The sequence below is a fragment of the Petromyzon marinus genome, chromosome 79 (genome assembly GCF_048934315.1).
Source record: "Petromyzon marinus isolate PM22_M1 ecotype Great Lakes invasive population chromosome 79, UKy_Petmar_22M1.pri1.0, whole genome shotgun sequence".
Lineage (NCBI taxonomy): Eukaryota > Metazoa > Chordata > Hyperoartia > Petromyzontiformes > Petromyzontidae > Petromyzon > Petromyzon marinus.
In genome coordinates this window covers 19,061,016-19,087,430 of record NC_133745.1, presented here as the reverse complement: position 1 = coordinate 19,087,430, position 26,415 = coordinate 19,061,016, and the positions used below count along the sequence as shown (strand labels likewise).

Below are 26,415 nucleotides of genomic sequence, written 5' to 3'. Positions count from 1 at the left end.
GTGCCAACCTGCTGTGCTTTATCCACCCGGCGCTCCGCTCATTGTTGTGAGCATCGCTCCTCCGCCCTCCGTTGTTGTTGGAGGGCGACTACCTCCAACTGCCCAGTAGCGTTCTTCACGAGCCTCCTCCACAGAGGCCGATCCTGGTACCAGTCATCGGCAAGTCCACTCAGCTCCACGTCCTCCTGCCGCGCCCGTTTAGCCCCCTAGATCCGGCCGAACAAAAGCTGTTTCGGCATGCGGTGGCTAGGCATGCGGGCTACATGACCCAGCCATCGCAGCCTTGCCCGCCGGAGGAGATCACCGATGGAACCTTGACCAGATCATTCAAGGATTTGTGAGCTCCTCACACAATCCAGTCTGGTTAAACCCAGGATGGATCGTAGGCAGGCCAGCCTAAATGTTTCTAACCAGCGAAGATGTTCCATTAGGGGGGTCCACGTTTCGCAAGCGTAGACAAGGGAGGGAATGACCGTGGCCGAGAGGACCTGAAGCTTAGTGCGGAGCGACAGACCAGGTAGCTTCCACACAGCGTTACGCAACCGATGAAAAGATATTGCCGCTCGACTGATTCGGCGTGAGACCTCTGCTGTTAAACTGGAGCCAGTCATAAGCACACTTCCCAGGTATGGGAAACTCTCCACTCTCTCCACAACTGCCACATCACCGATTGGGAGTTGTGGGGGTGGAGTGTCGATGGTACAAAATACCCAGGCAGGTGCTTAGTTTTGGTGGGGCTGATGGTAAGGCCCCATCTCTTCGTGGCACACTCCAGTCTCAGCAGCAGCGTCTCCAACTCCACCTCTGAATGAGCAGCTATTACCAAATCATCAGCATACATAACGTGGTTGAGCAATAGGGAGCCATCCCTTGACCGCACCCGTGCATCGATCAGCCTCCTATTATATCTGTACCATATGGAGATTCCCCCGATACAGCTATTGAAGGCTTCACGAACTACGTGGTCGAAATAGATGTTAAATAATGTGAGGGCCAGAGGACATCCCTGTCACACCCCAAGGTGTACAGGGAAAGGCTCGGACTCACGGCCACGTAGTTTTACCCGGGCCCGCTCACCATCATGAAGGTCCTTAATGATCGTGAGCAGAGGGTCAGGTACTCCAAAAGCACGAAGAACAACCCAGAGCCCAGGCCTATTGATGGTATCATAGGCCTTGACCAGGTCAATAAAGCAGAGATGTAGGTCTTGCTGGAATTCCCTACACCTCTGCTGTAGCACACAGACAGAAAATATGGCATTTGTGCAGGACCGCCCTTTCCTGAAACCGCATTGGGGCTCCGCAAGCCTCTCCTCAGCGTGCCTGGCAAGGCGATGTTGAATAATCCTTGCCAGGACCTTTCCCGGCACACTGAGGAGTGAGATGCCCCTGCAGTTGTTACAGTCTGTGCGGTCCCCCTTCTTAAAGAGGGGGACCACCAGGGCATCCTTCCAATCCTGCGGAACCCGTCCATTGGTCCAGACTGTTGTTATGATGTCATATAGGGCAGTCTGTGCACAAACTCCACCCTCCCTCAGAATTTTGCGTGGGAGATCATCTCTGCCCGCTGCCTTTCCTGGTCTCAGACTCCGAATCGCCCTCAGTACTTCCTCAACAGATGGCACTTCAGCCAGCCACTCACAGGGGGTGACGTCTTCCAATATTTGAGGCACCGCAGCCTCAGCAGGGTCATCCTCACTTTGTGCCACGATGTTTTCCTGGCTGAGGGATTTTACCTCCCCCAGGACCTCACAGAAATGCTCAGTAAATCTGCAAACCTGTTCCTGGGGGTCGGAGATTGGATCACCATTTTTTCCCCTAATGATGATAATAGGTGTGGCGCTGCAGGTTACTTTTTTGATGGAGTTAAATAGAGATTTGTGATCGCGGGCCACTGAGGCAGACTCCATCTCCTCAGCAACCCGCGACCACCACCCATCCTTGCAGCGCCTCACGGCTCTCCGAATCTCCGAGCGAAGGTTGCGGTAAGCCTCCTCATTCTCTGACGTGGGATTCTGTAGCCGATGACAGTGGGCCTGTCGCTTTTTCTCAACAATCCTGAACACCTCCTCTGTCAGCCAGGGTCTCTGGGGAGGTCCTGACCGCGTACCCAAAGCAGACATTGCAGCCGCATGAGTCATAGTTCTAAACCTCGCCCATTTACCCTCGACATCAGGAGGAGTGGGGGACGATGCCAACCCCAGCCGCAGGCGATGATGAAATTCTCGCTTGCAACTTTCATCAGATAACCGAGACCAGGCCACTTTTGGTTGGAATGGGGTCCTGGGTGTACACCCACCACCGGAGCGGAAGAATGGGCAGCGCATCTTACAGATGACTAGTCGATGGTCAGAGGGCAGATCAGCTCCACGGTAGGTCCTGGTGTCAAGGATATGGGCTCGCATCCGCTGGTCCGTCACTATGTAGTTCAGGAGATGTTCTTGCTTGGACTCGGCATGCATCCATGATGTTGTGTGGATGTGCCGATGCGGAACAGCGTGTTGGTAATTACAAGTCCATGGGCTGCACAAAAATCTAGCAGCCTCCTACCGTTGTTATTAAGCTGATCCGGCCCATGCCCTCCAATCACTCCAGGCCAGGTGCCAGCATCATGACCAACTCGGGCATTGAAGTCACCCAACAAGATGACTATCCCGAGGGGCCACTTTAGCCAGCACCTGTGGCAGGAGGTCATAGAAGGCATCTGACTCATCGGCTTTGCCTGCATCCCTCCACGGATGTTCATCTTCAGTGGGGACAGAAGTAACCACGACCACCATTCCTCGCCTCCAGTTGATGGGAAGGCGAGCCCAAAGTAGCCTGAGACTTACAGCTTCCCACACCTCACCGCCATGCTCCCACGCCCCCTTCATTCTTTTGTTCAAAAGAAGAGCCACACCCTGTTGTTTGGCAGTCTGCTGCCCCGAGTAGAGGACTGTCCACCCCTCATGGTGGCAGGAGCCAGAGCCGGTCCACCGGACCTCCTGAATGCCACACAGATCCAGGTGGTACCGGTCCAGCTCCCGACAGAGGAGTGGCAGCCTCTCCTCCGCAGTGAGCGTTCGAACATTCCACGTGGCCACCCCTAGTGGCTTTTCGTTGTTTCTGGAGGAGCCCCGAGGGTAGATATTCAATCTCCTGGCTCCGCCAATTGGGGTTTGGGCAGGAGACGTCATAGACGCCTGGCCCCCCGGGGCCTCCGGCACAAGCTTATTAGTTACATATTTCAGTTTAACTCGTGGTTTAGTGGTAATTAATTGAAGGTGGAGGGGTTATCAGCCCCTCGCACCCGTCCAGAGCCCCCGTTTAGCCCCTGTGGTGGTCACAGACGCCATGAGGGGAGGAGCCAATCAAAATTGGACCTCCCACTACAGCACTGGCCACGACAGAGTTGCCCTTCCGGCACCGTGAGGAGGTAGGGGGTTGTTTTGCCGGACCACGGACACACACACACACGGACACACGGGCACACACACGCACACACACACGTACATACGGACACACACACGTACACAGGCACACACACACGCACGGACACACACGGACACACACACACACGAACACACGCGAGCGAGCGTCAAAAATCGCTTTCTCTCGAGAACGTAAAACCTTTGCAAGTTTTAAAGTTTATTTTTGTTGTTATTTTTAACGCCTCGCTTTCGTCTGCCCGGCCGGCGCCCAACGACCGCAGGCGCCGCGCTCGGCAGCGGCGGCGGCGGCGACCTCACGGGACGAGAGAGCGAGGAGGTCTACCGCAGCGAACTTGCCAGGGAGTTTGGCCTCCAGCCACACATGCGGCTGCGGTCGATGCGGACGAACGCCGGCAAGGGCCGCCGACGGCGGCGGCGGCAGCAGCAGCAGCAGCAGCAGCAGGTCCTGGGCGACCCCTGCGCCTACGGAGCGGACGACGGCGACGGTGACGGCGACGGCGACGGCGACGGTAACGGTGACGCCGATAACGCCGACGCGTCGGATCCCCGGCCTCCGCTGAAACCGCAGCACCACCACCACCAGCACCAGCACCAGCACGCCTGCCCCGACTGCGGCAAGGAGTTCGCGACGCCCAAGAGCCTCCGGCGCCACCGCAAGATCCACATGGACGTGAAGCCCTACCAGTGCCCGGCGTGCGACAAGGGCTTCGTGCGCCCCTCCACCCTACGCAGCCACATGTGGATCCACACAGGCGAGAAGCTCTTCAAGTGCCCCGCGTGCGGCAAGAGCTTCACGCAGTCCTCCTCGCTGCAGTACCACGCGCGGACGCACGCCGCCGAGGAGGAGGAGGAGGAGCGGCGGCGGCGGCGTCGGCAGCTCCGCGCCCGCGGCTCCCCCCCGGCGGACGAGGCCGCCTCGGCCGACGACGCCGACGCGCGGGCGGCGGCGGCCGCGGCGGCCAGGCCGTACGCGTGCTTCGTGTGCGGCAAGGGCTTCACCCTCCCCAAGGTCCTCAAGGACCACATGATGACGCACACCGGCGAGAAGCCGCACGGCTGCCCCGTGTGCGGCAAGCGCTTCATCCAGTCGTCGGCGCTGCAGAGGCACGCGTGGACGCACACGGACGAGCGGCCCCACCTGTGCCCCGTGTGCGGCAAGGGCTTCACCGTGCCCAAGTTCCTCAAGGACCACCTGATGACGCACACGGGCGAGCGGCCCTACGCGTGCTCCTTCTGCGGCAAGGGCTTCATCAAGCAGCTCAACCTGGTGTGCCACGTGAGGTCGCACACGGGCGAGAGGCCGCACGCGTGCGCCGTGTGCGGCAAGGGCTTCGCCTACAAGTCGGTGCTCAAGCGTCACATGGAGACGCACGCCGGGGAGGAGGAGGAAGAGGAGGAGGAGGAGGAGGGTGAGGGCGGGGAGGGAGTGGAGGAGGAAGAGGAGGTGGTGGAGGAAAAGGAGGAGGGTGTAACTGCTTCTTGAAGGATCTGTGTAAGGGTGTTTGCTTGTGAGGGTTGGCATCTGTGTGCAGACTGCCCTACGTGACATCATCGCAAATGTCCGGACCACAGGACGGGTTTCCGCAGGATTTTGACGGATGCCCTGGTGTAACAACTATAGGGGCATGTCACTCCTCACTGTGCCCGGGGAAAGGTTCTGGCAAGGATTATTCAACACCGCCTTGCCAGGCACGCTGAGGAGAGGCTTGCGGAGCCCCAATGCGGTTTTAGACCAGGGCGGTCATACACGGATGACATATTGTCTGTCCGTCTGCTACAGCAGAGGTGTAGGGAATTCCAACAAGACCTACATCCGTGGATTGTTTCCGTGCTTTCGGAGTCCCTGATTCTCCGTGCAAAATCTCTGCTCACGATCATTAAGGACCTTCATGATGTTGGGGAGACCCGGGTAAAGCTATGTGGCCAGGATTCGGAGCCATTCCATGTTCGCCTTGGCGACAGTAGATGTCCTCTGGCTCCCATATTATTTAACATCAGCTTTGACCACGTAGTTCGAGAAGCTTTCTATGGCTGTACCGAAGGAATTTCCATCTGTTATACAGATGCAATGGGAGGCTGATCGATGCCCGGGGGCGGTCAAGGATGACTTCCTATTGGTTAACCATGCTGTCTCTGCTGATGATCTGGTGATTGCTGCTCACTCAGAGGAGGAGTTGGAGGTGCTGTTGCTGAACCTGGAGGGTCCCACTAAGTGGTGGGGACTTTCCAACTGCCCCAGTAAACCTAAGCACCTGCCTGGATGTTTTGTGTCATCAAACACTCCACAAGCTCAGCTCCACATTTGTTGTGGAGCAGTTGTGGAGAGAGTGGAGAGTTGCCCATACCTGGGCATTGTTCTTATGACCAGCTCCGGTTTCACTCCGAATCAATCGGCATTATTTTTTCAATGGGTGCGTAATGCTGTGTGCAAACTTACCTGGTTTTTCGCTCCCCTCAAAGCTTCGGGTCTTCTTAGCCACATTCATGCCCTCTCTTCTGTATGCTTGTAAAATTTGGACCCCTCTAATGCAACATCTGTGCCGGTTAGAAATATTCAGGTTGGCCTGCCTACGATTCATCCTGGGTTTAACCAGGCTGGATTGTGAGGAGCTCACAAATCCTTGAAAGATCTGGACAAAGTCCCATCAGTGAGCTCCTCTGGCAGGCAAGGCTGCGTTGGATGGGTCATGTAGCCTGCATGGCCAGCGACCACATATTCAAGCAGCTTCTGTTTGGCCGAATAGAGGGTGCTTAATGGGCACGGCACGGGCTAGAGAAGAGATGGAGTGATGTTGGAGCTGAGTGCACTTGCCGAAGACTGGTACCAGCGGTGTCAAGATCGGCCTCTGTGGAGGAGGATCGTAAAGGACGCTACTGGCCAGTTGGAGGCAGTCGCCCTCCAACTTTCTGTATTTTAGCCAGGCGGCTAAAATGCAGCAAGTTGGTACAGTAGTGGGTACAGCTGGTGGTGCATCTGCGAATCATCTCAGTCAGCCAACCCATGGCACCTGCTGGGTCTGTCCCATGACCTCCTGTCAGCGAGCCTTTCGACACTTCACGGGCCTCAAAGTGCACCTGGCCTGGCACAAGAACCATGGTGATGTCACCGTAATTTAATGGCGAATGGCAGGTATTGGTATTGACGTAAGGATGTATGTAAGGATTTATGTATTTGTGCAAGGATGTACGTGTGTATGTAAGGATGAATGTGTGTGTGTAAGGGTGTATGTGTGTAAGGGTGTATGTATATGTAAGGATATATGTGTGTATGTTTGAATGTATGTATGTAAGGATGCATGTGTGTATGTATGTAAGGACGCATATGTGTATGTATCTAAGGATGTATGTTAGGATGTATGTGTGTATGTAAGGATGTATGTTTGAATGTAAGGATGCATGTGTGTATGTAAGGATGCATGTGTGTATGTAAGGATGCATGTGAAAAGGACTTCGGACGAGGTTAAGTATAGCTCAACTGTGTGGTTTATTCGCTGATAATGTGCAGACATAGAGACCATACTTATAGAGGCTTCACTCCAGAATGCGCCTCGAGATCTCTCTCGGGCTCTTCATATATATATCCTGTACCTCACTTTCTAGCAGGTTCTCTATCTTCTACTCCCCATTCTCCTTTTCCAACCGACCAAGTCAGTGACTGTGCTACTTTTAAACTTGGCCTGCCTGTGAAGTCCTTAAGACTTCTGGTATTGGGCTGGCCGCCAGGCCTAACTGTTACATATGTAGGGATGTATGTAATACCGGTGACGATTATATGAAACGGTCCTAGGCCTCCCCTAGGTCAACTCGGCCTCGAATGAGTACCTGGTGCGGTGTGTAAACATCGCCACTGGGGAGACAAAGGTGGCCGGGCGTCGTGTTGACCACCCACCCCCTCGTGTGCTGTGCCGGCCTTCATAGGTGCTCGCTAACAGCGCTTGCCCCAACAGTCTGTTAAGGCTACACGGGGGGGATCTTTGTCTTTGTGTGCGTAAGCACGAATGTAATGATGGTGTAAGGATGTGTGTGTAGCCGGTCCGCCACATGCCCTCTCTCCTCCGGTCGTGAATCCTGGCGAGGGGGGGGGGAGACAGGTCGGCTACATAGATAATAATAAGTAATATTTAAAAATACCTTTTTAAAAACACGCTTTAATGAAATGTACCGTACGAGTAGTCGCAGAACTCCACGACTCTAGGAAGTGGCCCCGAGGCTTGCCATAACGTAAGGGGCCCGTGGTGATTTACAGCCAACGTGAGTTGAGCATGGACAATTAGACCCAAGCCTAAACGTAACGTATAAAAATGAATGTTTAAAAATATATTTTTAATTTTTAACGATAGAATATAGTATTGTCATCAGTATGACATAAGTATACCAAGTTTGTAGTCGATACCACATTGGGAAGTGGGTTAACGTTGAGTTACAAGATTTGAGGATACGACAACAACAACAACACACAGAGTGAGTTAAATAAAAGCGTGTAATAATAAAAATAACGTTCAGAGACTACGATGAGTAAGATTTACTCTTCTTTGTGTTTATGTCCCTCCGGAGAAGTTGGGGGGGGGGCACTCCACAACAGCTGAGCACCAGGGGAGGGGCGGTTTTTGAAATGGCAAATTTTTTTTCGTTATTTCAAAGTCTCCTTCCGAAAGGAGCGATTGCATCCACCTGCAATAGTCACCAGACTACCCGATACCAATACAGCCGCCATTCGCCACTAAGCGACGGTGACGTCACAACGGCGTCTGATGCAAGGCCCAGGTGCACTTTGAGACGATCACTTCAAGCGTTGAAGGTTCCGATACCAATACAGCCGCCATTCGCCACTAAGCGACGGTGACGTCACCGCGGCGTCTGATGCCAGGCCCAGGTGCACTTTGAGGTTATCGCACGATGTGTCGAAGGCTGGCTGTCGAAGACCAGACTATCCCCCCCTCCCCTCCACGTCACAAATCTAAATTCATGATAACGTTGAACATACAAACATCTCTACAAAGAAACAACTGCCCAAAAACATCTGTTGTGTCTCCTGAACTGCCCACAGTCCCGGATAATGTTGCGTAAGTGAAACAACATGTGCTTATATCATGAATAACAAAGCGATATTTAAACATCGAACTACATTAATTTCAAATTTGCAAAATTCTACTTTACCGGCAATGAACGTATATTGAACAATTATTCTTTGTTACGTGATATAACCTTTCGAAAAAATCCGCCTATTCTGCTCACCCCATTGGCTCAACGTTAAATTACTGCTACATAGTGGCCAGTCTGTACATTCCCAATGGACCGCAACAACACAACCGACAACGCTAAATGTTATCCGCCTTCACCATACCTGTCAACCCACACGGTTTTACCCCTTATTTTTGTACGTGGGAAATAGAGTTTTCGGGTCCATATGGCCTCCAGGCGTTTGTGATGGGACTTTGTAGGATGAACGTTGAGATTTATCACGGCACGAGGTGACCAATCGGGTCTGAATTTGTCTGTAATAAAGTAGGGCACTGATAAGGGGTTGACAGGTATGTAGTAGTGTAGTGTATAGTACTGTAGTATATAGTGTAGTGTATAGTAGTGTAGTATTTAGTGTAGTGTATTGTAGTGTAGTGTATAGTAGTGTAGTGTATAGTAGTGTAGTATATAGTGTAGTGTATAGTAGTGTAGTGTATAGTGAAGTGTATAGCAGTATAGTGTGTAGTGTAGTGTATAGTAGTGTAGTGTATAGTAGTGTAGTATATAGTGTAGTGTATAGTAGTGTAGTGTATAGTGAAGTGTATAGCAGTATAGTGTGTAGTGTAGTGTATAGTAGTGTAGTGTATAGTAGCGTAGTTTATAGCAGTGTATTGTAGTATACCTGTCAACCCGTATAGCTTCCCGTATTTTTGTGCAGGGAAATCGAGTTTTGAGGTCCACACGGCGTACAGCCGTTTCAGTTCGGGCAAAAAATGTGTCTTTGTGTTTCTCTCTCTTGATGGGACTTTGTAGGGTGAACGTTGAGATTTATAAAGGGCATGGGGGTGACCAACAATGTCTGAATTTGTAATAAAGTACGGTACTGATAAGGGGTTGACAGGTACGTATCACTAAAAAATATCTACATATATTTTGCATCACCAAAACACTCCACAATCATCTTCCGACTCGGCTATGTCCTTCGATTCGAGTTGGATTGATGCAAACGAACGAGTTACTAATGCTCAATGGTCGTAGTAATACTAATCAACTTGCCATGAGGGGCCCAACGCCGTCTTATTAGTAAGATTCGACCGGCAAAAATACGGCAAACTAACGTAGTGCGACTCAAGAAATAAGTGGAGATCTCACGCCTGCAATAGCGACCAGAGACACCATCCATAACACAGGTTGTCTTGGGGTTAGATCGCGTAAATATATATGAAAGTGTCGTTAAACCCGCCAACACCCGACACAGCCAATAAGTAAGGTGTGTCACGTAAACAGAGCATGGCAATTCGTTACTAGTACAGCACTAGTGTGTAGTGTATAGTGTAGTGTAGTATATAGTGTAGTGTGTGTAGTGCATATTCTAGTGCGTAGTGTATAGCATAGTGTATAGTAGTGTAGTGTATAGTAGTGTAGTGTATAGTGTAGTGTATAGTAGTGTAGTATATAGTGTAGTGTATAGTAGTGTAGTATAGTACTGTAGTGTATAGTGTAGTGTATAGTAGTGTAGTGTATAGTGTAGTGTATAGTAGTGTAGCGTATAGTGTAGTATACTAGTACAGCACACCGGTGTGTTGAAGAGCTAAACCACAGCATTTACAATCTTGAGTACGACGCTTCGCCAGTAATTGCATCTAGCTTCATCAGGTGACAGATTTTGTAGAGAAACCGTCCTGTTTCGATCCTTACATAGGGGGTTGATGTGATGACAACGCTTGTGTGCTCTTCTTGTGCGGCTGGGTGGCGATTAACGAATGCGTATAAATGACTACGGGTTTCAATTGTCGTTTGGGTTATTTATATGCCGTCACATTATGGGACCTAACCCAAAGAAACCCGTATTATGGATATTGGTCGTGAAAACCTTCGTGTTAAAGAGACGCCCTCCAACGCCAAAACACCGCGGCTTAAAATTCCTCCGGCGGGGATTGAGCGGCGCCAGCGTTCAATATGATATGTATTTATATATATGTATCTTGAAATGAACTTTAATATCAAAAGTCTTTATTGGTGCGTGTCTTCATCGCCGCCGATAACTCGACCGACAGTCAATTGACATCGCCAATCTCATGTCGGTCGATTGCCATTCACGTAATATCCATTTAACGTTTATTTATTAATCGGAGCTGATGTAGTACGTGTTACCTATACGGAGTTGTTCGGGAGGGAGAAGTGCCTCCTGCACTCGGCTGGGCACGTGGGGGTTCGGGGTTCAATCGCTGATCGCCGTTGCCTCCTTCACTTAAATCATAAATAATCGGCACGCCTGGCTACATGCAAGCTGCCTTACGGCTGTGTGAAATGCAAGGCGACCCGTGATTCCTCGGGCTCCCACATGCTGCAGAGTGCACAATTGTACGCACGATTCGTCGAAAGGTAAGCTCGCACCGGCTACACATGCAAGGGTGTAAGGACGTGTGTGTAAAGATGTATGTGAGGATGTATGGATGATGGAAGGATGTGTCTACGTAAAGATGTAAGGATATGTGGGTATGGATGGATGTATGTATGCATGTAAGGATAAATATACAGTGGTACCACGGTATACATCGTTAATTCGTTCCAGAAGGTAGGAGGACTTGTGCCGAAAATGACGAACACCAAACTAATTTTTCCCATAAGAAATAAAAGGACAGGAAATAATCCGTTCCAGAGTATAAGAAATTATATTTTATATGGCATATACATTAATGGGGTTGTATTACATAATGTAGACACTACTTAGTACTAAAATTCATACATTAAAATTCCTAAATTAAAATAAATTAAAACAAATATATCAAGGGTTGTGCACTGAACGAGATCTACAGGCAGACTGAGGAGCGGCGCTTTGTTTCAGTCGTGAACGGGGTAAACGCAGTGACGTGGTGACTCATCCCGACCCATACAAGTTCTAGCAAGTGCGTCGTGTCCCAAGCAAGACGTATCCCAAGACATTTTTTCTCGTCAAAACACGACGTATACCAAATTCTACGTATTCCAAAGCAGTCGTATACCGAGGTTCCACTGTATAGTAGTGTAGTGTATAGTAGTGTAGTGTATAGTAGTGTATAGTAGTATAGTGTATAGTCTAGTGTATAGTTTAGTGTATAGTAGTATAGTGTATAGTAGTGTAGTGTATAGTGTAGTGTATAGTAGTGTAGTGTATATTAGTGTATAGTATAGTGTATAGTAGTATAGTGTAGTGTATAGTGTAGTGTATAGTAGTGTATAGTAGTGTAGTGTATAGTAGTGTAGTGTACAGTGTAGTGTATAGTAGTGTATAGTGTAGTGTATAGTAGTGTAGTGTATATTAGTTTAGTGTAATGACGACTTGACACACTTCTCTTGAGATGGCACTTTATTGAAGAGACGTTCACTTGACATCAGGCGGAGGTCCCACCGCAACAACCCAGAGTCTCCCTGTGCATCTCCCCCTTATATATCAACACGAAGTGGCGCCCCCTTTCTCGATCATTCTCACTGACTCTGGACGCTCGCTCTACCGGCAGACTCCACCGTCCTCTTCCGTCTCCTGACCACGCTCCCTGCTCGAACATTCCCGTAGCCACCAGTCCCTTTGCAGTCAAAACTCATAACCCTGTCATGACCTCCCATGCCCATTAGTCCATTCGCACTGCAGGCTGACTCCCTTGTCATCACCTCCTGTGGCCACTAGTCCACTCACACTGCAGGCAGACTCTCCTGTCATTACCTCCTGTGGCCACGAGTCCACTCACACTGCAGGCTGACTCCCCTGTCATTACCCCCGTGGACAATCGTGCATTCGTACTGCAGGCTGACTTCCCTGTCATTACCTCCGGTGGCCACTAGTCCACTCACACTGCAGGCTGACTCCCCTCTCATTACCTCCCATGGCCACTAGTCCATTCACACTGCAGGCTGACTCCCCTGTCAATAACACCCATAGCCACTAGTCCACTCACACTGCAGGCTGACTCCCCTGTCATTACCCCGTGGCCACTAGTCCACTCACACTGCAGGCTGACTCCCCTGTCATCACCCCCGTGGCCACTAGTCCACTCACACTGCAGGCTGACTCCCCTGTCATTACCTCCCGTGGCCACTAGTCCACTCACACTGCAGGCTGACTCCCCTGTCATTACCTCCCGCGGCCACTAGTCCACTCATACAGCAGGCTGACTCCCCTCTCATTACCCCCGTGGCCACTAGTTCATTCACACTGCAGGCTGACTCCCCTGTCATTACCTCCTGTGGCCATTAGTCCACTCACACTGCAGGCTGACTCCCCTGTCATCACCCCCCGTGGCCACCAGTCCACTCACACTGCAGGCTGACTCCCCTGTCATTACCTCCCGTGGCCACTAGTCCACTCACACTGCAGGCTGACTCCGCTCTCATCACCTCCCGTGGCCACGAGTCCACTCACACTGCAGGCTGACTCCCCTGTCATTACCTCCCGTGGCCACTGGTCCACTCACACCGTCACTACACACGCATTGCTACTTTTACTTCGAGCGCTTGCTCAATCCTGCTGCCACGTGCACAAACGCTCGTGCGTTAGCCTCTTCCATTCTGCACGGCTGCTGATGTCGATGCAGAGCGACAGCGATCGCTGTGATGCCTCAATGAGTCGATGGGTCTCTGTGGGTCTCTGTGAGTCTCTATGAGTCTCTGTGCATCTCTCTGACTCACTGGATCTCCATGCGTCTGCCGATTCTCTATGAGTCTCTGTTAGTCTCTGTGGGTATGCATCTCCATGGGTCTCTGTGTATCTCAATGGGTATCTATGAGCTTCTGCGCGTATCTCTGGGTCTGGATGTCAATGGGTGTATCTATGAGTCTCTGTTAGTCTCTGTGGTTAAGGATCGCTATGGGTCTCTGTGTATCTCAATGGGTGTATCTATGATTCTCTCCTTCTTCCTCCTCCGTACGGCTGCTGATGTCGACTAGGGCTGAACAATTTGGGGAAAATATCTCATTGCGATTTTCCTGACAGACATTGCGACTAAAATGTTCAAAGTCAAGCTTCAGTTCAATATTCATTGTGTAATATATTTGAAACACGTGATGGAGCATCACCACATTATACCATCAAAATATTAACTGCTCTATATTTTCTAATGCAAGGAGGTGTGGGAAGCTATAAGTCCCAGGCTACTTTGGGATCGCCTTACCATCAACCAGAGGCGAGGAGTGGTGGTCGTGGTTGTTTATGCCCCCACTGAAGACGAACATCCGTGGATGGGTGCAGGCAATGCCGTTGAGTCAGCTGCCTTCTATGACCTGTCACAGGTTCTGGCTAAAGTGGCCCCTCGGGATAGAGTCATCCTGTTGGGTGACTTCGATGCCTGTGTTGGTCACGATGCTGGCACCTGGTCTGGAGTAATTGGAAGACATGGGCCAGATCAGCTCAATAACAACGGCAGGAGACTGCTAGATTTTTGTGCAGCCCATGGGCTCGTAATTACCAACACGTTGTTCCGGCATCAGCGCATCCACACATCATGGATGCATGCCAGGTCCAAGCAAGAACATCTTCTGGACTGCATAGTGACGGAACAGCGGATGCGCGCCCATGTCCTTGACACCAGGACCTACCGTGGAGCTGATCTGCCCTCTGACCATCGACTAGTCATCTGTAAGATGCGCCTGCCATTCTTCCACTCCGGTGGTGGGTGTACACCCAGGACCCCATTCTAACCTAAGGTGGCCTGGTCTCAGCTAGCTGATGGAAGTTGCAAGCGATAATTTCATAATCGCTTGCAGCTGGGGTTGGCATCGTCGCCCACTCCTCCTGATGTCGAGGGGAAATGAGCGACGTTTAGGACTATGACTCATGCAGCTGCAATGACTGCTTTGGGTACGCGGTCCAGACCTCCGCAGAGACCCTGGCTCACAGAGGAGGTGTTCAGGATGGTTGAGAAAAAGCGACAGGCCCACTCTCATCGGCTACAGCATCCCACGTCAGAGAATGAGGAGGCTTACCGCAGCCTTCGCTCGGAGGTTCGGAGAGCCGTGAGGCGCTGCAAGGATGGGTGGTGGTCGCTGGTTGCTGAGGAGATGGAGTCTGCATCAATGGCCCGCAATCACAAATCCCTATTTAACTCCATCAAAAAAATAACCTGCAGCGCCACACCTATTACCATCATTAATGGAAAGAACGGTGATCCAATCTCCGACCCCCAGGAACAGGTTTGCAGATTTCTGTGAGGTCCTGGGGAAAGGGGAATCCCTCAGCCTGGAAAACATCATGGGACAAAGTGGGGATGACCCTACTGAGGCTGCGGTGCCTCAGATATTGGAGGAGGAAGTCACCCCCTGTGAGTGGCTGGCTGAGGCGCCATCCGTTGAAGAAGTACTGAAGGCGATCCAAAGTCTGAGACCAGGAAAGGCACCGGGCAGACTTCTGACTTTACCGAAAGAACGGGATTACATTATCCTAAGTAGCAAAAGTAGCTACGTAAAACATTTCGACTTCAAACCTTCGTGACTGCCGGAATTCACATCATCTTGTTTCTTTCGGCAAAGTCACGTAGATAGAAAATAAAAAATTAAATTAAATTTACAGAGAAATACAAAAAAATTACTTTTTCTCCACTTGATGAAGACCACTTGTGTTGCGATTTTCAATTTGTTATTTTTATTTTATTAATTTTATTATCTTATTGTTTTTTTATATTTAACTTTCATCTTTTGATTTTCTTTTCGTTTTCTATTTACGTGACATTACCGAAAGGACCAATACTTTGAATTCCTGCAGTCACGAAAGTTTTAAGTCTAAACTACACTAAACACTCCACTATACACGCCGCTATACTCAACACCACACCACCAGATACATGCCAATCCCTTGTCAGTGGCCCACCTTATCACAGACCAATTCAGACCGTATCGGTCACCCCGTGCACCCCTTATAAATATCAACGTTCATCCTACAAAAGTACCATCACGTGGGGAGAAACACAAATGGACGAAAAGAGGATTTTGTTTACTCAATGACCCTGCGCGAGAACATTCGCGTGTAGTGCTGTAGATGGGCCACACTTACCGGCAGTGGCAGACAGGGCCCACCTGTAGGGGTGCCTCGTGCCGCCAGGGGAGGGGCTGCAGTGCCAGCCCAAGAGGGGAGGGGCTGCTGGGGACTCAGGATCCCCCGCAGCCCCACCCCTCGAAGGGGCGAGGGGTATAAAAGGGGACCTCCCCAGCCGATCTGGGCCAGTCGCAGCCGAAAAACGAGGACCCAGCCAGCTTACGACCCTGGACCCCCTCGCCCCGCTGCCCTTATAAGGGCGTGAGCGCTGTGCGGGCCGGGGGTGGGACTCTGGGACTCCCGGCCCCGCGCCCTTGTAAGGGCGTGGATGCTGTGCGGGCCGGTGGTGGGACTCTGGGACCGCCTCGCCCCACTGCCCTTATAAGGGCGTGAGCGCTGTGCGGGCCGGTAGTGGGACTCTGGGACTCCCGGCCCCGCTGCCCTTGTAAGGGCGGCGGGGCCGAGGAAGCCAGAGGTCTAGACCCGCACCTTGGCTGGGTCTTGTCAGGGCAGCCTCCCCTAGGGTTGTTATAGCCGGAGGCACCGACAGCGTAGCCAGTGTCACGGCCCGCCAGGGGTAGGCTGTGTGCCCGGGCCAGGGGCGGGCAAATTGTTTTGACTCGCGGGCCACAATGGGTCCTAAAATTTGACAGAGGGGCCGGGCCAGGAACAAATGGATTGAGTGTGTGAACTAACATAAATGACGCGTAAAAATCATTACATGAAAGGATTTGGCCTTCAACAAGTAGCAAAGCATTTATTTGCAAGGTAATTTAACAAATTGCACGAACATGAATACAAAAACATGTCGTAACTCCCGGTCAAAGTGCGCCGTCTAATGGGGAAATGGGGGCATTACAGGAGAAAGGTAAAATGTTATGTTATAATATTTGGACAAATTTTGTTGTGGTTTTCACACCTGATGAGGATTGCTTCTTGCGTTGCAGTCGAAACGTCGTGAGAATTTTATCGTTTAATATTTTCATTATTTTATTGTTTCCCTTCTACGTGGTGACTTTACCGAAAGAACCAAGAATTTAATATTTTGACAAGTTCGGCAGGCCAGATTAAAAAGCCCAACGGGCCGTATCTGGCCCCGGGGGGCCCTACTTTGCCCACGTCTGGCCTAGGCTGTGTACGGGGTGTTGACGTGGTGCGTTCTAATAAAGGAGTCGCCTCTACAAGTGTCTCCAGAACGCATTACACGGGTAAAGCGTGCGGGTTTGACAGGCATGCTAATGGGACATCTGTGCCAGGCGTGGTTGCTGGCCACCCACCCCCTCGTGTGCCAGGGTGGCCGCTAACAGCGCTTGCCCCCAAACAGTTTGTTTCAAGGCTACAAAGGGGATCTTTGTTGTTGTTTTGTTGTTGTTGTGTTGTTGTGTTGTTGTTGTTGTGTTGTTGTTGTGTTGTTGTTGTGTTGTTGTTGTTGTGTTGTTGTTTTGTTGTTGTTGTTGTTGTTGTGTTGTTGTTGTTGTGTTGTTGTTGTTGTGTTGTTGTTTTGTTGTTGTTGTGTTGTTGTTGTTGTGTTGCAAGAGTGGGGACTCATTACGCCCCCACCCAACAAGCAAGCAATTCGTAGCAGGCGTCAAGGTAAGCGAAGATTTAAATAACAAGAAAACCGCGCGGATAATTTTTGTTGTTTTTTGAAAGTTTCACGTAAATTTATTTAACACTTTATGTACATACTCTTTTGTTCTTTCGGTAAAGTAACGTAAAAAGAAAGTAAAGTAAAGAATAGAAAACGACGTTTCGATTGCAACACAAGCAATCGTCAGCAGGTAGGACTAAATTTGAGAGAGAGACAAAAAACATACACGGAGACACAGAGAGACACACAAGCAGAGAGAGAGACAACAGACACACAGAGACAACACAGAGACATACAGAGAGACACAAGCAGAGAGAGAGACAACATAGACACACAGAGACAACACGGAGACACAGAGAGACACACAAGCAGAGAGAGAGACAACAGACACACAGAGACAACACAGAGACATACAGAGAGACACAAGCAGAGAGACAACACAAAGACACACAGACGGACACACAACATAGCCACACAGAGACAACACAGAGACAGAGAGACACATAAGCAGAGAGACAACACAGAGACACACAGAGAGAGACACACAACATAGACACACAGAGACAACACAGACACACAACATAGACACACATACACACAAGCAGAGAGAGACAACACAGAGACACAGAGACACACAACATAGACACACAGACAACACAGACACACAACATAGACACACAGACACACGAGCAGAGAGAGACAACACAGAGACACAGACAGAGACACACAACATAGACACGTGTCTGTGTCGCCGTGTCTGTATTTTGTCTCTCAAATTTAGCTCGACCTGATGACGACTGCTTGTGGTGCAATCGAAACGTCGGCTTCTATCACTTCATTTGCTTTCTTTTGACGCGGCTTTACCGCCGAAAGAACCGAAGATTAAATATATTTGACACTTTATTATTTACAACACGCCGCTCACAGCAGCGGCGACGACGGCGACACGCGTCGCCCCAAACGTACACCGGCCACGTTCATCGTGCCGATGACCGGTTCGAGCAACGCCCCCTCCCACTCCCCCCCCTCCACGCTGTCCGAGCGACACCGTCACGAGCGGCGGCGTCGTCCGAGAGCCTCAGCATTCAGTCCGGTGGCAGCGGAGGCGGCGGAGGCGGTGGAGGCGCCGCCCGTTCCCAGGCGGTGAAACTGAAGGCCCCTCCCAGCGCGCCGCTTCGCCACGATGGAGCGCAGCACGCGGACGACGGCGTCCGTCAGGCCCATGGGAGGCTCCTCCCCCTCCGCCACCTCGCGGCGCGTCGCCCCGATGGAGCGCAGCACGCGGACGGCGGCGTCCGCCGTGCCGGTGGAAGGCTCCTCCGGCCCCGCAGCCTCCCTGGGCCCGCGCACCTTCGGCCACCGGCGGATCGCGGCCCACCGCCGGTGGCCCCGTGGCGGTGAGCGCGCCGTGGCCCCGGCGGTGCCGACGCCGCCGACGCCGGTGGCCGTTGTTGTCGCCGCTCGCTCCCTGTTCCGGCTCCGGACGTTCGCGACGCTCTTGCGCCTGCCGGGAGGCCTCCGCGTCTGTGAACGAAGACGACGATCACCCCGCCCCCCTCACGTTTAGCGTTAACATGGCCGTGGGTGCGAGCGCAGTTCGCGAGTAAGAGCACCCGTGAAGGCCGGCACAGGGGTCCAGTAATTTTCACAGACGCCCCAGTAGTTTCACAGACGTCCCACTAGTTTCACAGATGTCTCAGTAGTTTCACAGACGTCACAATCGTTTCACAGATGTTCCAGTAGTTTCACAGATGTCCCAGTAGTTTCACAGATGTCCCAGTAGTTTTACAGATGTCCCACTAGTTTCACAGAAGTCACAATCGTTTCACAGACGTCCCAATAGTTTCACAGTTGTCCCAGTAGTTTCACAGATGTCCCATTAGTTTCACAGATGTCCCAATAGTTTCACAGATGTCCCAGTAGTTTTACAGATGTCCCAGTAGTTTTACAGATGTCCCAATAGTTTCACAGATGTCCCAATAGTTTCACAGATGTCCCACTAGTTTTAGAGATGGCCCAGTAGTTTCACAGATGTCCCAGTAGTTTCACAGATGTCCCAGTAGTTTCACAGATGTCACAGTAGTTTCACAGATGTCCCAGTAGTTTCACAGATGTCACAGTAGTTTCACAGATGTCTCAGTATAGGAATAGGTTTTACCCTTTTGACTGGCACATAAACTGACACCTTTATTCAAGGAATCATTTTTGCAATAACCACAACACAAGCAGTAAAAATGCAAACGAAAAAAAGTCAACTATGATAATAATAATAATATGCACTGTCCTAGAATTTGATTGGTCCACACCCGAGATGGCTTTTCTTAGAGCCCAGTCTCCACTGGTGTTGGACCAGAAGACGCCAAAAGGCGTACAACTCAAAAGCAGCACACTATCAGAGTATTGAGGCCTCGGGGTGAGCATTTACATTATGAGACCTCCTTTGCCAGCAACAAGATATAGGAATAGGTTTTACCCTTTTAACTGACACAAAAACTGACACCTTTATTCAAGGCATCATGTTTGTAATAACCACAACACAAGCAGTCAAAATGCAAACAAAAAAAGACAACTCTGATAATAATATGCACTGTTCTTTTATTTGATTGGTCCACACCCGAGACGGCTTTTCTTAGAGCCTAGTCTCCATTGGTGTTGGACCAGAAGACGCCAAAAGGCGTACAACTCAAAAACAGCGCACTATCAGAGTATTGAGGGCTCGGGGTGAGCATTTACATTATGAGACCTCCTTTGCCAGTAACAAGATATAGGAATAGGTTTTACCCTTTCAACTGGCTCCCTCATCCTGCTCCTGACATCCGAGATGCTCTTGCTGACAGCAGGAGGCTTTGGCGTCTGTGGATAAAGACAAATATCCCCCCCCCCCCCCCCCGTATAGAGTTAGCATGGCTGCCGGTGCTTGCACTGTTGGTGAGTAGCAGCATCCATGAAGGCTGGCACAGCGTGCGCATAAAAAAAAAAGCTATATTGTGGACGATGTTGGTCACGAAAGCCTACGTGTTAAATCTGTGAAACTACCTGGACATCTGTGAAACTATCTGCGAATCTGCGGTGACTGTGATTGTCACTGCGTGGTTGCAGGCTTACGAAGCCACGGCGGATAACGTGTTGGCATCATGTGCAGCCCGCTTACTGATCGTAGTACCACCGGCCCTAGCGGGGCCTGGGTTGAGCGCCGGTCAGCAGCGGGGGCACCGCGAGCGGCGTGCGCTGCGGGCTCCCGGTGAGGGAGCCAGAGCGAGCGTCGGCCAGCCAGGGTTACGTTGGGGCACGATACGCCAGTTGACCTGCCGACACGTGACCGGATTATATTGGTGGGTGGCCACTGGTGGACTGGGGGCCGCTGGGCGGTCACGTGGTCTAAAGGAGCTCACGGGGAGCCTTTGGGAAAGAGCCGGAGAGATCTAGAAGGTGGCCGGGGCGAGGGGCGGAGACAGGCCCAGCCCCAGGCCGATGTAACGGGGGCCCCATGAAGGGGCTCGGGGGTTCTTCGTGTTGCTGGTGATGAAGATCCACGGTCGGGTAAACGAAGCCTCTAGCCACGCGATCCGGGACCCGGCTCGCGGTCCGGGCCAGGGATAGGGAACCTTGTCCAGTTCTGTCGTGGCGTGGCCAGATGAGCATTCAACACGCAAGTGTAGGTGGTGTTTTGTTATGTTAATTTATTGAATAGTGTTGCTCCCAAGACAACGTCTGCGATTCAGTTGGACTCACTACCAACCTATTGGGATGTCTTTCAAACGATTGGCCAGCAATACACCCGGCAGTCTTTGCCACACCAGTAGCGACGTTTCCAAACCAGACCAAGTAGTTATTTGACGATCTGTTGTGCAATCTCGTGTGAATCTTTACCAATGAAAGTTCGACCGGAAGCTATCCCAAGGCCACATTCGTCAGCACGGCCTGTGGTAGAATCATCGCTGTGCACCGTGGCACTGCAGCCAGAATCAGAATCTTTATATATACTGGAGGAATCCGATGAGCTATGAAGCTCTTTTTCACAGATGTAAAATCATTATAACAGGTGTCCAATAGTTTCAGAGATATCCAATAGTTTCAGAGATGTCCAATAGTTTCACAGATGCCCAATAGTTTCAGAGATGCCCAATAGTTTCAGAGATGTCCAATAGTTTTACAGATGTCCAATAGTTTCGGAGATGTCCAACAGTTTTACAGATATCCAATAGTTTCAGAGATGTCCAATAGTTTCAGAGATTATATATATTATATATTTTATTATTTTATTGTTTCCCTTCAACGTGACTTTACCAAAAGAGCTAAGAATATCAATTACTGCAGTCACGAAAGTTTTAAATCAAAAGATGCCCAATAGTTTTACAGATGCCCAATAGTTTTACTGATGCCCAATAGTTTTACAGATGCCCATTAGTTTTACAGATGCCCAATAGTTTTACAGATGCCCAATAGTTTTACAGATCTTCTTTGGTTCTTTCGGTAAAGTCACGTAGAATGAGAATAAAATAATAAATTGATAAAATAAAATAACAATAATATTCTCACGACGTTTCGGCCACAACACAAGCGGCCTTCATCAGGTGAAGGGAGCGAGACTGTCTGGTAGGACAGCGCTGGAGTGGATTTTTTTCCACTCCAGCGCTGTCCTACCAGACAGTCTCGCTCCCTTCACCTGATGAAGGCCGCTTGTGTTGTGGCCGAAACGTCGTGAGAATATTATTGTTATTTTATTTTATCAATTTATTATTTTATTCTCATTCTACGTGACTTTACCGAAAGAACCAAAGAAGATGAATCATTGCAGTCACGAAAGCTTTAAATCGAAGTTTTACAGATGTCCAATAGTTTAATTCATGTCCAGTCGCCTTCCTCTAGTGCAGTCCCCAACGTAAACACGAGCCGTGAGGTTAACACACAGGTCACCAGTACCGAGATCTTGGTGGAAGCCGAGCAGAACGATGATCGCCTGTCGGTAGTCTCGGCCGTGCGCCTCACTTCCCTCCCCGGAATCCCCACGGCCACCGTCGCTTTGTCAGCGGGGGGTGGTCGTAGTCGCCGCACCGTCATCCCAATGGTGTCGCGGTCGGGCGGGCTGATGCCGTCCTTGCTGCTGTTGCCGCCACTGCTGCTGCAGATCCTCCTCGCGTGCAGGGCGCTCTTGCTCACAGCGGGACCGATTGGCATCTGTGCGCGCGGGAAGGCAACAATCCCCCGCATAGCATTAGCGGACTGTTGGGGCAAGTGAAGTTAGGGAGGAGCACCGATGAACACCGGCAAAGCTCCGCACCGCACAAGCGGGCGGAGTTTGCAGCACCGCCTCCTAGTGGCCATGATGATGCACCGCACCAGGTAGTCATTGCGACCGAGTCTCAGGAACACGCCGGATATCCGCCGCTGATATCGAACTCGGGTCGCCGATTTCATAGGGCAGCGGACCAACCGCCCATACCGTTACTACCACTCACCGGAATTTATTATTTACCAGGTAAAGCCCCGAATGAGCTATCGGCTCATGTTCAGAGGCGACCTGGGCGCACGTGACAGCTCGCCGCAGTGGCTTTGCCATCACCACACGTGGGAATCATTCATAGCCGCAGCCCAGCGATCTCAACGCGTGTCTCTAAAGGTGGAGGTGTGCAGAACCGGAGGAGGAGCCTGCAGGAGAAAGGTCCTCGAACAGATGACACTGAAGCAGATGAATGGGGAATAATATAATTTCAAAAGTAGTAACTTTGCATTATTTAAATATTCGCCATGTGCCGGACACCTCCAATCACCGGATTGGTTCCCACGCCACTCAGTCTCGTCTTGCAGAGATTCCACAGAACCATCTGTCTGTGTTTCTACAAACATCCCGCATGCGTACGCACCGTGCGCTACCGCAGCAACTCCTGGCACAATCGAGCACACTCGCGCACCATTGCACTCGTGAAGATTCCCCCGGGCAGTTATGCCCACCCGGGCAACGATGATCACTGTTACATTGCTTTAATAGCTTTATTTCCGTGATTTCGAAAACGTTTTTGGCTTAGCCGTATTTTTGTTGTCGTAGTAAAGGGTTAGACCGATAACTTTAACGTGAATTGTCTTGTGGTTTGTTATTGTCTGACTCGCGTCGCGCTGGGATTGCTGCACACAGCGTTGATGCACGGTGCTTTTTCTGGAAGACTTTGCTGTTTTTTCCTGGATTTTTCTGTTTGCGCGTCGTCACTTTACGACGCATTTCTTGTTCGTGTTTCTGTTTGTTGCGGTTGCAACACGATTCGAGAGCCGAACGGCTTACAGGCGCACAACCAAATAAATGGAACTGAAAAATAGAAAGACGATCGTCAGCACAGCCTCTCCCTTGGTAGAGAATCGTCTGCAGCCATCACCCCTGGCGCGGCGACCCGAACCTGAGCGCGAGCCACGAGGCCCAAACACAACTCACCGGCGCCGCCGCCTTAACGGATGCCGAGATGTTGGCGAGCTTCGCCGTGAGCCCCGATCCTCTCTCCTCAGTCGCCACCGCCAGTTTCGCTCTTTTAGCAGGCCGCGGCCGTAGTTGTGGTCGCGGCGGTGGTGGTGGCGGTGGCGGTGGTGGCGGTGGTGGTGGTGGCGGTGGTGGCCGCGCCGAGACCCTGAAGGGGCCGCCACGGTCGCCTGGACAGGCGCTGCTGTTGCTGGTGGCCTTGGTTAGGACCCCCTCCCTGATCCTCCTCACGTGCGTCACAATGCTCTTGCAGGCGACGGGGGAGATTTGCATCTGAGTGGACAAAGGCAAAGATGCCCCCCCCCCCCCCCGTAGAGCATTAACAGGCTGTTGGAGCCAGCGCTGTTGGTGAGTGCATACTATACACTATACACTACACTATACACTATACTCTACACTACACTATACACTACACTATACACTACACTCTACACTATACTCTACACTATACAATACTCTACACTACATTCTACACTATACTCTACACTATACACTACACTACTATACACTACACTATACACTACACTATTACATACCTGTCAACCCCTTATCAGTGTCCTACCATATTACAGACCAATTCAGACCTCATACACAGCACTATACTATACACTATACTCTACACTATACGCTACACTATACTCTACACTATATTCTACACTATACACTGCACTATTACCTGCCAACCCCTTATCAGTGTCCTATCATATTACAGACCAATTCAGACCTCATACACAGCACTATACTATACACTATACTCTACGCTGTACGAGACTCTACACTCTACTCTACACTCTACACTATACACTACACTATTACATACCTGTCAACCCCTTATCAGTGTCCTACCATATTACAGACCAATTCAGACCTCATACACAACACTATACACTACACTATACTCTACACTATACGATACACTACACTCTACACTCTACACTACACTATACACTACACTATTACACACCTGTAAACCCCTTATCAGTGTCCTACCTTAGTACAGTCCAATTCAGACCTTATACACAGCACTATACTCTAGACTATACTCTACACTATACGATACTCTACACTATACACTACACTATACACTGCACTCCTACATACCTGTCAACCCCTTATCAGTGCCCTCCCTTAGTACAGTCCCATTCAGACCTTATTGGTCACACCGTGCTCCCCTTATAAATCTCAACGTTCATCCTACAAAGTCCCATCACAGGTGAGCAACACAAATGTACACTGAATTTTTGCCCGTATTGAAACGGCTGTAACGCCGTATGGACCTGCAAACTCAATTTCCCCGTACAGGAGAACGGGGTAAACCGTGCGGGTTGACCAGGTATGTGAGAGGCACCTATGAAGGCCGCCGGCACGGCACCACGATGGGGGGTGGTAGGTGGCCTACACAAAAGCTGCCCAGGCCACCTTTTTGTTTGCCAAGTGCCGACGATTTGAGGCTAAGTCGGCCTAGGATCGGTTCAGGCGTCCGCTGCTGATATTTGTCATTGAGCAGGAACCAAAAGTCGAATCGCCGGGTTCGAAGCGCAGCCCGCTGACTGCTGCACCACCGCTCACGCTATCGCTGCTTTTATTTTACAAGTTTCTTCCTTCATCGGGTAAAAGCCAACCGAGCCACATGACCTCTTGCCCGGAGGTGTCCTGGCCGCACGCGATGGCTCATCTCATCTGTTTCATTGCCGCACGCGGGGTGAATCGTTCGCGGTGTCACCCCAAGTCTGCGGTGGAATTCCCGCACGGCGCGGTCGCGACATTCACGCGCGGCTCGGCCACATCGTGAGGCACCCCCCCCGCCCCCCGCCCCCCAAGTGAGGGCAGCGGGCTGATGGGGCAGCGCTACGACCATTGCCGGTTCGAGAAAAGCCGGCCGCCTCCTTCCGGTTTCCTGGCCTCGCTGTGGCCCAAACTGCTCGCGACGACGAACGCGATTCCGTGGGATCGTTCCTACCGGAAACTTGGGAGGACGCTGAGCAGGAGGGGAACGCGAACACTCCACGCTGTACACACTCACGCCCTGCAAGACAGGGGGACAGCACGTGCGAACGTCACTCGCTCAAGCTCTACAGAAATGGGGGGCGCAGGACGTGCAGATTTCCACGCGACTCACACACCCACAGAGACACACAGACACACACACAGATTCACACACCCACGGAATGGAATGGAATGCATTGAACGAGGATCTCGCACGGTGGATGTTTGGCCCAATGGCATTGCTGGACGCTGGGAGTTTGTTTACCTTCGAGTCTCCGATCAAGCCGTAGGTTCTTGGGCGAGAAGCTCCTCCTCCTCCTGCCTCCATCTCGAAACCGATCCGGGAATCTGAGGGCAGACGTGGAACAGCCATTAGCGCGTGGCTGTGCGTCACCGCGTGGGAGGGGGGAGTGGCGGGGTAGCGGCTGGGGCTGATGCTGCACTACGGAGGAGCCGGTGACCCAAGTTTGATTCCCGCTCACGGCCAAACACCGCCAGTGACGACTATCTGAATCGGTCCCGGGCCTCCTTTAGGTCAACTCGGCCTCAAATGAGAACCTGGTGCGGTGTGTAAACCATCGCCAATGGGGTTGAGGATAGTGTCCACAAGTGGTGCTGCCCAGACACCCACGCGTGTGCCGTGCCGGCCTTCATAGTTACTGTCTAACACCACTTGCCCCAACAGTTTGTTAAGGCTACAGTGGGTGGGTGAGATGGTGAGATGGTGAGTGGGTGGGTGAGTAAGAGTAGGGGAGAAT

At 51.1% G+C, this 26,415-nt stretch overlaps 2 protein-coding genes across 2 annotated transcripts in view; one reads left to right on the top strand and one right to left on the bottom strand.

The window, feature by feature from the left end:
- LOC116957616 (uncharacterized) overlaps positions 1-7,939 on the top strand; it is a 31,147-nt gene extending 23,208 nt beyond the window's left edge. The window contains exon 6 of the mRNA XM_076057141.1: positions 3,691-7,939. Within this exon, the coding sequence (XP_075913256.1) occupies positions 3,691-4,913 (1,223 nt within the window). The 3' untranslated portion in view covers positions 4,914-7,939. The remainder of the gene's footprint in view (positions 1-3,690) is intronic.
- Positions 7,940-17,305: 9,366 nt separating this feature from the next.
- LOC142907509 (uncharacterized) lies at positions 17,306-22,416 on the bottom strand. The gene is made up of 3 exons (XM_076057094.1): positions 22,129-22,416; positions 19,987-20,058; positions 17,306-18,729 (listed from the first exon to the last, which is right to left on the bottom strand). Exons 1-3 carry the CDS (start codon positions 22,414-22,416, stop codon positions 18,256-18,258), a joined length of 834 nt encoding a protein of 277 aa, XP_075913209.1. The 3' UTR covers positions 17,306-18,255.
- Between the last annotated feature and the right edge of the window lie 3,999 nt (positions 22,417-26,415).

Excerpts from the sequence above, each read along its gene's own strand:
- LOC142907509 (XM_076057094.1), bottom strand. The coding sequence starts at position 22,416 with ATGCGGGGGATTGTTGCCTTCCCGCGCGCACAGATGCCAATCGGTCCC. Across the intron at positions 20,059-22,128 it reads CGGCTTCCACCAAGATCTCG|ACGCCAAAGCCTCCTGCTGT; the intron begins GTACTGGTGACC and ends CTTTATCCACAG. Across the intron at positions 18,730-19,986 it reads TGAGGGAGCCAGTTGAAAGG|ACGCGGAGGCCTCCCGGCAG; the intron begins GTAAAACCTATT and ends CTTCGTTCACAG.